General features: G+C 51.2%; 4 protein-coding genes across 4 annotated transcripts, besides 1 other annotated feature; 2 read left to right on the forward strand and 2 right to left on the reverse strand.

Moving 5' to 3' along the window:
* Positions 1-12,579: part of a sequence feature (contig 1.2 1..168814(-1)) that runs on past both edges of the window.
* Positions 93-3,129, forward strand: ANIA_10008 (cullin family protein). Its single transcript, XM_050611093.1, has 5 exons — positions 93-931; positions 980-2,057; positions 2,107-2,529; positions 2,603-2,963; positions 3,024-3,129. Exons 1-5 carry the CDS (start codon positions 212-214, stop codon positions 3,082-3,084), a joined length of 2,643 nt encoding a protein of 880 aa, XP_050469357.1. The 5' UTR covers positions 93-211; the 3' UTR covers positions 3,085-3,129.
* Positions 3,244-4,394, reverse strand: ANIA_00036 (Gfo/Idh/MocA family protein; the record flags this gene model as incomplete). Its single annotated transcript, XM_652548.1, has 2 exons — positions 3,244-4,295; positions 4,346-4,394. 2 exons carry the CDS (start codon positions 4,392-4,394, stop codon positions 3,244-3,246), a joined length of 1,101 nt encoding a protein of 366 aa, XP_657640.1.
* Positions 4,984-6,775, reverse strand: ANIA_00035 (uncharacterized protein; the record flags this gene model as incomplete). The annotated part of the gene is made up of 5 exons (XM_652547.1): positions 4,984-5,137; positions 5,176-5,557; positions 5,875-6,037; positions 6,191-6,198; positions 6,682-6,775. The coding sequence occupies 5 exons, from the start codon at positions 6,773-6,775 to the stop codon at positions 4,984-4,986; spliced, it is 801 nt and encodes a 266-aa protein (XP_657639.1).
* ANIA_00034 (putative dihydroxyacetone kinase (DakA)) lies at positions 9,998-12,011 on the forward strand (the record flags this gene model as incomplete). Its single annotated transcript, XM_652546.1, has 4 exons — positions 9,998-10,007; positions 10,155-10,662; positions 10,711-11,336; positions 11,383-12,011. The coding sequence occupies 4 exons, from the start codon at positions 9,998-10,000 to the stop codon at positions 12,009-12,011; spliced, it is 1,773 nt and encodes a 590-aa protein (XP_657638.1).

Consider the following 12,579-nt stretch of genomic DNA (forward strand, 5'->3'; position numbering starts at 1 on the left):
TATCTCCGACTGGGATCGAACGTTGCGGAGGTCCCTCAATCCCAGCTTCTTCGTCCAACTACCAGCTCCCTATAGCATCAAACCACCATATATCAAGACATCTCAGAACTGGAAGCTAGCGGCGATGGTCCTCGTGGTCCGAACTGTCCTCGGATTTTTCCAACTCTGAGTGTTTCCCTTCGTCATCCTATCCTGGGATAGAACCGGGTAGATGCAGCAGAACTCGAGATCCCCCCCGGAACAGAGGAGCGGTAAGCGCAAAGCTACTGGCAAAAGGAAGTTTCCAGACCAAGGTGAACTCTCTCAACAACCTCGACATCAGCAGGCGACTATCTCGGAGCTCCTCCACCGGAACCAAGCACAGAATCAAGCACAGGAACAAGACGACGAGCACCTCCCCCCAACGAACAAGCGAGTTCGACCATCTTCTTCCTCCATCGCAGCGAACCAGCCCGAGTCCGGCGATATGTATAGTTTCTCAACCGCTGAGCCGAAACCGAATGGTCCGAACACAGGTGGTTTGACTTTGTCGAATTCCACTCTCCAAGCTCGCCCCGGGACCTCGTCGCACCAGAGCAACTTTACACCGCATACAGGCGCGAGAAGACTTGTGGTGAAGAATCTCCGCACAGGGCCCCGGTTGAATCAAGATTCGTATTTCGATAAAGTATGGGGTCAGTTGGATGCGGCATTGTCAGCGATCTTCAGCGGAGGGAAACCGGAGATTTCACTTGAGGAGCTTTACAAAGGGGCAGAAAATGTTTGTCGTCAAGGACGAGCTACTATTCTGGCAAAGCGGCTCCAAGAGCGATGTCGACAACATGTTACCGGAAAATTGCACGGCTCATTGGTCGACAAGGCACAAATGGCATACAATATTGAGACCCTGAGGTCTGTGGTTGAGGCCTGGAAAGAGTGGCAGTCAATGTTGGTACGTTAGACTTCTCTTTTTTTGTTTGGAATTACTAACTAAGTATAGATTACCGTGCGCTGGATCTTCTACTACCTTGACCAATCCTTCCTCCTCCACTCCAAAGAACATCCTGTAATCCGAGAAATGGGCCTACAGCAATTCCGACAGCACATATACTCTGATCCCACACTGCAGGAAAAAATACTTCAGGGAGCCTGTGATCTTGTTTCGGCAGATCGCAGCGACGAAAACGGTATCGTCGCTGACTCTTCTCTGCTACGGAATGCCATTGAGCTATTTCACAGCCTTGACGTTTATGTCTCTGGCTTCGAGCCTGTGCTCGTTTCGGGGTCGAAGGACTTTTTCTCTCTATGGGCTCAGCAGGAGGCGACAGGATATCTGGCGTCATATGTGGAGAACAGCCATCGCCTGATCGAGCGCGAGATGAACCGATGCGAACAGTTCTCTTTCAATCGGACGACCAAACAAAAACTGTCTGAGTCACTCGATCAAACCCTAGTAACAGATCAAGAGAGCGTCTTATTGAGCCAGAAGGATGTTCTCGGTTTGTTGCGAATAGGGAACAAGATTGCCCTAGGGCAACTTTATACGCTTCTTGAACGGAGGGACCTTGGAGCCAAATTGAAAGGCGCCTTTAGCACATATATCGTGGAAGAGGGTACTGGAATTGTTTTCGATGAGAGCGAAGCGGACATGGTGGTACGCCTACTGAGCTTCAAAAAGCAACTCGACGACATCTGGAATGAATCGTTTCGACGCAACGAGGGCCTCGGCCATGCCCTCCGGGAGTCCTTCGAAAGCTTCATGAACAAGGGCAGAAAGTCAGACGCCACGGGCGGTACGGACAATCCAAAGACCGGCGAGATGATTGCGAAATACGTTGATCGACTTCTCCGAGGGGGATGGCGGCTGGCTCCTACGCGAGAAGCCGAGAATATGCCTTTAGCGGATGAAGATGCAGAAATCAACCGACAGCTAGATCAGGTGTTAGATCTATTCCGGTTCGTCCATGGTAAGGCTGTATTTGAGGCATTCTACAAAAATGACCTTGCGCGCCGCCTTTTGATGGGAAGAAGTGCGAGCGATGATGCAGAAAAGAGCATGCTGGCAAGGCTCAAGACAGGTTCGTTCCGTGCTATCTTGAGCTGATCACGATTGCTAATCGCGTCTAGAATGCGGATCAAGTTTCACGCACAACCTCGAGTCCATGTTCAAGGATATGGAAGTTGCCCGTGACGAAATGAGCGCATACAATTCCATAAAGCGCGAACGCCAAACTCCCCTTCCCGTAGATCTCCATGTTAGCGTGCTATCAGCCTCCGCGTGGCCTACGTACCCTGACGTCCAAGTGCGGATACCACCGGAGATCGCAACTGCCATCAGCGACTTTGAAAAATTCTATGACACTAAATATAACGGCCGGAAGCTGGCGTGGAAGCACCAGCTTGCGCACTGTCAGCTGCGAGCACGGTTTCCCAACGGCAACAAGGAGCTCGTCGTCAGTTCATTCCAGGCAATCGTGCTCCTCCTCTTCAACGAGCTTCCAGAAGGCGGGACGCTCAATTATCGACAGATTCAGGAAGCTACCACTCTATGTAAGTCCCTTACTAGCCTATCTATTACTATCCATTGCCCTACTGCCACGGTTATTTTACTAACACAATACAGCCGACCAAGAACTGACCCGAACTCTCCAATCCCTCGCATGCGCAAAATACCGTGTCCTCTCCAAAAAGCCGAAAGGCAGAGACGTGTCTCCCACCGATGAATTCTCCTACAACGCCTCCTTCACAGACCCTAAGTTCCGCATCAAAATAAACCAGATCCAGCTCAAGGAAACGAAGGAGGAGAACAAGACGACGCATGAGCGGGTTGCCGCGGATAGGCACTATGAGACTCAAGCCGCTATTGTGCGCATCATGAAGAGCCGCAAAACAATCACCCATGCCGAACTTGTTGCGGAGGTGATTAAGGCTACTAGGAGTCGGGGTGTATTGGAGCCGGCGGATATCAAGAAGAATATTGAGAAGTATGCCCCTGCCTCATTATGCTATTATCTTGGATGCGTGTGCTAACGATGTCTCTGTAGGCTGATCGAGAAAGATTATATGGAACGTGAGGACGGGAACAGATACCAATATGTAGCTTAGATTTTGCGCTTGACTACTATCGCGCTGGCTCTAAATGTCTTATGTTATACTATACGGGCTGGAGTATAGTTTTCGATTAGTCTCTAGATCGTCGCAGTGTGCCTCTACAATCTCTCGACGCTAATAATCTAGCAGTGCCAATTGCGCAAGAGCACATTCCTATGCCTCTCCAGGAAACCTTGCCCCGCCCTGGGTCCTAATCTCATCAAGAATCTCCAGAACCCTCACCGTCTCGCTGTGACTCATAACCTCATTCTCTAGCTTTCCCTGGCTTATACTCTTCGCGACAGTGTCAGCCTCGAAAGAAAACCCCATTCCTTCCAGCTCAAAGTCGTATCTCCTCCCATCTGCACCCGTATCTGCACCCAAGCTCCTGCCTTCCACCTTAGGATAAACCGTGAAAGCCCGCGGCGCGGATGCTGCAATCCCCTCTACCGTGATATAACCGTTACTTCCTTCGATCCTCATAAATATCTCCGGCGTGCGGGCTTCTGTTGTCGAGGTCAGAATTCCCTGGCGACCGGTGGAAGGGTAATGAAGGATGAACGAAGTGGCGATATCGACTCCATCCCTGAGTGTTTGCGCTGCAACCACTCTTGGTCTTTCACTTTTTGCTGGATCCGATTCAAGTGTGAGGAGGCCCCATGTTAAAGCATAAATGCCGATATCCAAGAGGCTTCCAGCACCCATGGCGGGGTCTCTTAGGCGCGATGTGCTCGGGAGAGAAGCAATATCCTTGTCAAGTCCGAAATCGCAGAATGTACGACGAACGTCGCCAATCGCTTTCTCTTGGAAAAGCACGTGCTTGAGCTTTGAGACGAGTGGCTGGAATCTCGTCCACATGGCTTCCATTATGAATACTCCTTTAGCTTGCGCAGCGGCAAGGACCTCGCGGCCTTCAGTGGCATTAAGCGTAAAGGCCTTCTCGCAGAGAACATGTTTCCCGGCCGCTATGGCGTCGAGGCAGTGTTGCTTATGCAGGCCGTGCGGAGTGCCGATGTACACTATATCAACTTCAGGGTCGTTGTAGACGTCCCCGTAGTTGGAATAGACGGTTGGCTTGGGGTTGAGAGTTGCAAGGTGCGTTTCGACAAAGACACGGCCCTTCTCGAGAGATGACGAGCCAATCGCCTGGATTTTATGTACTGCAGCAGGGGATTTGCGGGGTAGGCTGATGTCCTTTGTGAACCAGGAGGAGATAAGGCCTGCTCCTAAAGGGCTTTTAGTGCTCGAGGGCTCAACAATGATATGACTGACTTACCGATTATGCCCCAACGGAGGGTTGGGAGAGACTCTTTCTGTGATTCCATCTTTGTGTCCTTTGGAAAGATTGGCTTCAGCAAATCCAGATGTGGTAGTATATAACTACTCTCAGTGAGCACTCCAGTCTTTCGGAGATCTTTCAGTGTAGCTAGCAGTCATCTGTCCGATTTGCACTGTCATACTTGGCTGTATGGGTCTGCGGGGCAGCTTGAAGCTAACTAAGTCCGTGTCTCCCCGAGCACGCAGGGTCAACTAAACTAGTCCGCCAATGACATGGCCCTTGGTAGAGCCGAAATATCTTATGCGGGCTCATCCGAGAAATCGGAGGACTATCAAGAAATGTGATTCCTTATCCAATGGTGCTTCCAGATGCTGATGCAGGTGGCTTAACCGAATGACAAATATGCTGAAGAATATGCCTTGCAGCGCGCAGGTCTGGCGCTTCGTCTTCCCAGTACCAAATACCTGCAGTACAAGTGTCTATTATAGTCACCCAGTTTGACGGCATAGAAATGTTGGGGCTTTTTGCAGCACCCAATACCAGAAGACCTTTCGTAAAAAGATTGCGCGCTGCAAACCAAGATGCATGGTGACGGTGTTTGATAGATCAATTGAGTATGTGCTTGAAAGTCGTGTCTAGACATTGGCTGGCATGCTGGATGTAGATTGGCAAGTTGGGATCCTGAGGGCTAGATTGCGCTGCCAGATACAGAAACGGTCTCCAGATTCGCTCACGGAGATCCAGATACCGGCATGAAGAAAATACGACAATTCGTCTGCATTGCTTTCCCTGTTAAACCGGACAAAGGAGGGAAATTCTCCACCCACTGAATGACTTGAGTGTCCAGTTCTTCAGCAATGCGCAGCAGATTCTGGACCGGCATCATAGTCCATTCTTCTGGATCCAGAAGATACAAGGCCGCAGTGATGCGGTTAACAATTCGCCGACCTGCAATTTTGGAGAGATAATAATACCAACTTCGTTCCGAGCTCGCAATCGAATTTGTTGTCGATCCAGCCTGCGCCTCATCGTCTGGATCTGGGATGCTACACGGGAGCGAAGGGAAGGTACCGGAATATTCGATCTTGACCAACTCGGCCGGGGGCAGCGCGATTTCCTCTCTCATTTCACAGTCGACTTCACTGTCAAACTTCAGAGGACCAGTAAAGACGGGATTTGACTGTCTCAGATGACTGTTCGAGGGCCTGACTGTATGACGAGGAATGCAGGTAGGTTTGGAAGTAGGTACATGCTCGGTTGAACGACATCCATGCCCGTAGAGGCCGCATCGAATACATTTCATACACACCGATGAGAAACGTGCATTGAACGGCAATGATTGACGAGTTTAGGAGCCCTAATTTTGCTTGCGCGCTGCTGAGTAGTATGATTCCCCAGTAGCATAGTCGCAGCCGTGGAAGCGAGGCGTATCTTCCGGCCCTAGAGTTTCAATAGAGAAGGGTCTAGCGATCGCCCCAAGAGACAGCAGATAAAAAGCAGACAAGACGGGCCATCCCATTGCAAACCATTCTCTCCAAGGCGGCGGGACAGTTTTCTCAGCTCATTCGGCTCCAATATTGGGTTCTTCGTGTGGACATTTTCCAGGAAACGGTTCATGAGCGACGGAACATATTCCTTCTTTAAGACGTTCGTAAATCCAATTATCCTTGATGCGATTGTGTGGAAGTACTACATTGTTTATTGTGTGATCCTTGTCGTTATTAGTGTCACGATCTGGCTCTGGGATCCTGAGACGAAGGGGTACAACCTGGAGGAGACAGCTGCTCTTTTCGGTTTGGATGTGGATAAGAAGATCTGGGAGTCAAAAGAAAATACTCTTACAGTGGAGACTATATTATGGTAAATATTAAACATATTTGGCCCAGATAGCTCCTCTCTGGCACGATTCAGGCAACCGCTCTCTTCCCACTTCCGAATCTTAAACCCTGCTTGACGCATGGTATTTTGATAATGTTAGGTTCAAGACTGTACAGCGTCGGGTCGAAATGATTGCACATTTTACCCCATTGCGGAAGCCCTAATTGAGGAGTTCAACCCAGTGCTTCGTAAACCTAGTATATTGGACTGTCTTGTAGACACACTGAGAGCTTTATAACAACAAATAGGTCTTGTGGTCTAATGGTTATGACATCAGACTCTGATATCTATCCGAGTCACATCTGGTAATCCCGGTTCGATCCCGGGCAGGACCTCTTCTTCCTTTTTTATCTCTTAAGTTTTTTTAACCTTGATTTCTTGTTCCGCGGAACGCCCTTCACCTAATTTAGCGTTCCCGCGGCCGACTACCCAACTTTTGTTCAGGGCAGACCCACTTTTGTTCGGTTTTGACTGCAAATTGAGCCCTATCTCAACAGTCAAATTTTTCAGCCGCTCAGTAACAAACAGGTCTTGTGGTCTAATGGTCATGACATCAGACTCTGATATCTATCCGAGTCATATCTGGTAATCCCGGTTCGATCCCGGGCAGGACCTTTTATTTCCTTTTTGTTCTTTCTGGTCCACCTGACCAAGGGTGCCCGTACCATTCAGTTTGATTTTGCCAGCAATTGTGCGATTGTTCGTGACGATGGTCGAAGTAATGATTGTTACCGTTTTTACTGCGCGTCTATAGTATATGACGACAAGGAGGTTTGCTGGTGTGCTGAGAGTATAAGACATACTCATATAACTGGCTTCAGAAGAGTCGGCGGCTTTGTACCGCGCTGGGATGAACGAGAGGGCGTGATATTACCAGCGGACCAACAAGTTTTCTAAACTCGGCACCCCGACCGGTCTGGGCTCCTACTTGTGGCGGGATGATCCGGGCCGGCTGCTTTGCAGGTACATGCCTGCCAACAATCCGTCGCTCTCGGCCACAGTAGTTGCAGCGATCATGCTGTCAAGCAGCATCTGGAGACAATTGCCGTCTAGACATTAGGACGCGGTGGGTCTGATATAACACCATAATGGAAACTATCACCTGTCTTGGGAACCATGTACTTGCTACCTTAAGATATGAGCTGTGTGCCCGGTTTCATATCCACGGGTTATCACACAAGAGTCGCCCATTGGATGTTTTAAAACCCCCGGCAGCATTGTTGGCGAGTACTCAATGCTTCGTTTAGTTGCAAGCCAAAAGGTGGTGGTTTGATAAAGGCCTTATATTGTGATGGAAAGTGTGACTGTCTGATGCGGCTCCGGCGAAGTCCCCTTGCCTCGATAATTGGTGAGTGGTTAGCTCCTCAGTCTGCTCATGGATTTAGAGCGTTCACCTTGGAGGCCTTCCATTGACTCCCAGTGCCTCTCCCAGTGTGCCCGGTTTGTCTAGGAGACAGGTTCCGGCGAATGTCGAATGTCGGGACTGGCGTTATGAGTAGTTTTCTGGTTGTCTATGTGTATCTGAGTATAGAACGGGGTGATCTTTGTAGGAGCCGTCGGTTGCCTCAACATATCAACGTGGGCTGTTTCCTTGAAAGAAGCGTGTCGATATATATCGTCGCCGCGCTGAAAGCAAATACCTACAAAGTGAACACATTATGATCGAATCATACTTAAGCAAGTAGACGTTACGGAAGAAGCTTGAATGTGGACGACTTTCGGGCAAGCTTGCCACTAGACCGTGATGGTGCAGCGGAGTGGTCTACAGGAGTTGCGATGGATAAAAAGGTATAAATTGACAGAAGTTATAATCATAACCTATCATTCATTATTATTCAGGGCTATTCAACCAATCAGGTCTTGTGGTCTAATGGTCATGACATCAGACTCTGATATCAATCCGAGTCACATCTGGTAATCCCGGTTCGATCCCGGGCAGGACCTTTTCAATTTTAATTTTTTTTGTTTTACTTTTTACTATTATTTATTTATGTATTTATCATTTTATTTTGTATCCCATTTCTCACTGTACTCTGCACCGCTATGTTACTGGAACACTGCCGCCAAAGGTTCGATGGAGGGATAGAAGCACAAAAGTACCCCTTGTAGATAGATTGTTACGATACTTGCGGGGAATCACGAATACCCCAACCTAATGAGGAACCGCAACCCCTTGCTACCTGCCCAGCACCACAAATATGGCAGGTTTACCGCTAGGGAGACGCCCCACGGTACGCACGCTCGCTCGCCAGGAGCTCACGTGGGAGCCCGAGCTTTTCGATCCGCCGTCCCCGGCGTTCTGGAACGGCCGCGGCCCCTGCTGAGATGTGTCCGTCCACAGCTCCCGCCCGTTATCTCAATATCTGGACTGTCAAATGCAGCACAGTTCTGCACCGATCGCACGCAAATACTCCGAGGCAGCCATTATTTGGGATCCTCCTGCACTTATAGTCGCATGACCTTTGGAGATTATTCGGGCTATCCTTGCCCGAAGAAGCTCCAATGCCATTGATGGCATTGGAGATGACGTTTCAATTGCCTTGTACACAATGCGGATCGCGCATAGAATACGTGATTATTTCAGCATGATCGCATATGATCGCATCGATGGCAGCGCCATCGATACCCTGCGTATAGCCGTATGGCGAAGTGAAGGTGGAAGGTCAGCTCGACCGATAAGTGTGGGGTAAAAGCTGTCGGGCGAGAGGGACCCCAGTCGAAAAAGGAATACGAGTCGTTGAGAGCAAGACTCAGAAACAGTAGAACCAAGTCGTTGGCATTTCCTAGCACTGATACTGTCGTGCTCCCTCAGAAGACTCTCGAAGAATGACACTTGCCGCGGAACTGCCACACACGGTAACCCGACGCGCAGGCATCGGCGGGCCTCCGATCTGTTTCCGGATTTGTGAGCAGTTCCTGATGTATGGATGGGGTCATGCACTGGAGCTGTTCATGTGAGCAGGAAAAAAAAAAAAGAAAGAAAGAAAGGTACGATAGCTATCGAAGGCTCCTTGCCTTGTCTAGGCCTGGTTACGCAAGTCACGGCAGTCACCTGGCTTTAGGACAGGAGGACGACTCTGTCCGCCTACGTCCCTATTTATCCGACACCTCCCTCACAATGGACCCCAGTGTTCCTATCCGATTGAAAGCTCTCCTCCTCGACTTCACGTACTTCCGTACTTCCGTACTCGACGTACTTTAGCGTTCCTCGCTGTCGAATTTCGACGATCGCCGGTCTATCTTCACTTTCCAGTCTTCGTCCAAGCGACGGCTGCAACTTCTACCAGTAAGCCTGCCATTGCGATTGAGACGGACGATTGAGACGAGCGCTAGACGTGCAAGACCCATGTCCGTACGATCATCAGACTAATCAGACCACTGAGAGTACTTGAAGAGAGGCTGACAGGCGACAGTATCCAGTAGAGTGTCCAGTACAGAGTCCAGTCGTAGCTCTGCGCATCCAGCTTCCCCACTTTTTCCCCGCTGTGGCCGGCCTGCTTGATTCGGACCGTAACCGTCGCTGTGTTCCTGGAGAGTCTCGCTTGGAGTACGAGGGACGGAGTATTATCGCCCAGACTCCCCTCGCGCCACGGTGCTTGCGCAAGCATATAAAGAGCCCAGTCCTGGTCTCTCGAGAACAGTCTCCCATCCGCAAGCTGTGATCGCGCCCGTCTCGTGCTACCCCACCATCCCACTCCTACCATCCTACCATCGCACTGAACTCGACGTCATACGCGGAATCCCCAGCCGCTGATCCTGCCACGGTTCGCCATGGCGCAGAGTGAGTTCTCCTCTTTGCTGCATTGCCCGATCGGTTTTGTTCCCCAGTCTGCCTGTCACCCCCACATCATGTCTCCATGATCATCGTCGCATCGTCGTGTCAGATCGAGGGTCCTCCACAATCGGATCGTGCGCTAACGGTCCCTAGCAAAACACTTCTTCTCAGACCCCACCCATCTGGTTCACACGGCGCTCAATTCGCTGACGCTCACTAACCCGTCACTCGCGTTCGACCGCGAGAATAAGATCATCTTCCGTCGTCCCGATGTCGTGAGGAAGGGGAAAGTCGCCATCATATCGGGTGGAGGGTCTGGTCACGAACCCGCGTTCGCGGGGTTCGTCGGCCAGGGTCTCCTGGATGCATCGGCGGCAGGCACCATCTTTGCGTCTCCGAACGCAGAGCAGATTCGTATCGCTGCAATGGAGCGTGTTAACAATGAACAAGGAGTGCTCATCATTCCTATGAACTACACCGGCGACGTCCTCAATTTCGGTATGGCCGCGGAGAAGTCGCGCGCTGCCGGAATCAAGACCGAGTTCTTCGCCATCAATGACGATGCCGGTGTTGGCAAAACCAAGGGCGGCAAGGTTGGTCGCCGCGGTATTGGAGGCGGTGTCCTGATCCTGAAGATCGTCGGCGCGCTGGCAGAGGCTGGGTAAGTTGTCTCGTTACTCGGAACTGATGAAATCCTGACAAGTTGTAGTGGCTCGCTTGAAGAGGTCTACAAGACCGCTCAGTTGGCAAATGAGAATCTTGCCTCGGTCGGCTCATCATTGGAGCACGTCCATGTTCCTGGTCGAGAGCCATCGGATGACCACATCCCAGAGGGCGAGGTTGAGATCGGCATGGGTATCCATAACGAGCCAGGATCTACCCGCACCAAGACTACTCTCGTCGATCTAGTTGCGACGATGCTCCTCCAGATCCTGGACCACAACGACCCTGACCGATCATATATCACGCATTCGCCAGGGGACAAATTTGTGCTGCTGGTTAACAACCTTGGTGGGCTCAGCACTCTCGAGCTGTCCGGTATCACCGATGAGGTCTACCGCCAGCTCGGTAAATCGTATCAGATCAAGCCCGAGCGAGTTATCCAGGGCACCTTCCTCACCAGTCTGAATGGACTCGGGTTCAGCATCTCACTGCTCAAGCTGGCAGACACCGGGCTGGGCCCCGGCAAGTCGTTCCTTGAGCTCCTCGACGCTCCCGCTGAGGCGGTCGGCTGGTCCGCGCCTATCAAGCCTGCGACGTGGGAATACCGCAATGCCCCCGGAATTGAAGTCAAGAGAGCCAAGCCAGCCGAGCAGCCTCCCAGCAACGTCAAGCGTACGTCCCGTGCCTCCCTTTATTGACACGTGCTAACAGTACACAGTGGATATCGCAAAGGTTCGCAAAGTCCTCGGGGCCGCTCTTAAGCGCATGATCGATGCGGAGCCCCAGATCACCCGCTACGACACCATCGTCGGCGACGGCGACTGCGGCGTCGGGCTCAAGCGCGGCGCCCAGGCTGTTCTCGACCTCCTCAACGACGCCTCTGCAAACCTCAACGACGATATCGTCCACACAGTTAATCGCATCGTCACCGTCGTTGAAAACACTATGGACGGCACCTCTGGCGCCATCTACGCCATCTTCCTTAATGCCCTTGTCCACGGCCTCCGTGAGCAAGACAAGGGTACCGAAACGCCTGCTGATACCGACGTCTGGGGCACTGCGTTGAAATACTCTATCTCCGCGCTTGGGAAGTACACCCCTGCCCAGGTCGGTGACCGTACCATGATTGACGCCCTCGTACCGTTTGCGCAAACTCTAGCGGACAAGCGGGATGTGCATGCTGCTGCCAAGGCCGCGGAGGAGGGCACCGAGGCCACAAAGCACATGAAGGCGTCGCTGGGGCGGGCGGTGTATGTTGGAGGCGAGCAGGAATGGGTTGGCAAGGTGCCGGATCCAGGCGCCTACGGGCTCAGTGAGTTCTTTACTGGGCTGGCGGGCGCTCTATAGCGGCACTATCACTTTATGGGCACTGGCCACTGGCATGTGGTTCTACGTATATATCTATATGTAATTATTCCTGCTTAGCGGGTTGCTCTAGTATAATATAATGATGACATGAAGTATAACGTCTGCTTACCAGATAATATCTTGTCTCTCTAGGGATCGGCTCACTGTGTCTTTAGCCAGTACTTCCCCTGCTTGTGGGATTTCCTAATTGTCCATTAGGCAGCTAGCGGCGCTTATTCCTGCCGTATTCAATTATCGCGGCCGCAGCCTCCAACATCCGTTTCAGAAGGGTGAACGGTTTTCAAGGGCTTCAGCTTGTATTGAGCATGCTGCAAATATGCGGTACGGCACCTAGCCTTGGCTTCCATTGGTAAAACCGTAACCATGTTGGCAAGTACAACTGGGAAAGAACACTTGGAAGCGGGACTGGGTTTTAACCAGTTACCTGGGTCAATATTGCAGCATAGGGTTGTGGACTGTCAACCAGGGTCCCGAATGTACCGTTGGGGATGAGATGCTCGATAATTAAACTCCCGCTTTCGAGGAAGATGGGAGTGGAGAGATTTGG

Source organism: Aspergillus nidulans, chromosome VIII, assembly GCF_000011425.1.
Source record: "Aspergillus nidulans FGSC A4 chromosome VIII".
NCBI lineage: Eukaryota > Fungi > Ascomycota > Eurotiomycetes > Eurotiales > Aspergillaceae > Aspergillus > Aspergillus nidulans.

Bases quoted from the DNA above. Each gene is read 5' to 3' on its own strand.
- ANIA_10008 (XM_050611093.1), top strand. From the start codon at position 212: ATGCAGCAGAACTCGAGATCCCCCCCGGAACAGAGGAGCGGTAAGCGC. The intron at 932-979 runs GTACGTTAGACT...AACTAAGTATAG, and splicing joins AAGAGTGGCAGTCAATGTTG to ATTACCGTGCGCTGGATCTT. The intron at 2,964-3,023 runs GTATGCCCCTGC...ATGTCTCTGTAG, and splicing joins ATCAAGAAGAATATTGAGAA to GCTGATCGAGAAAGATTATA.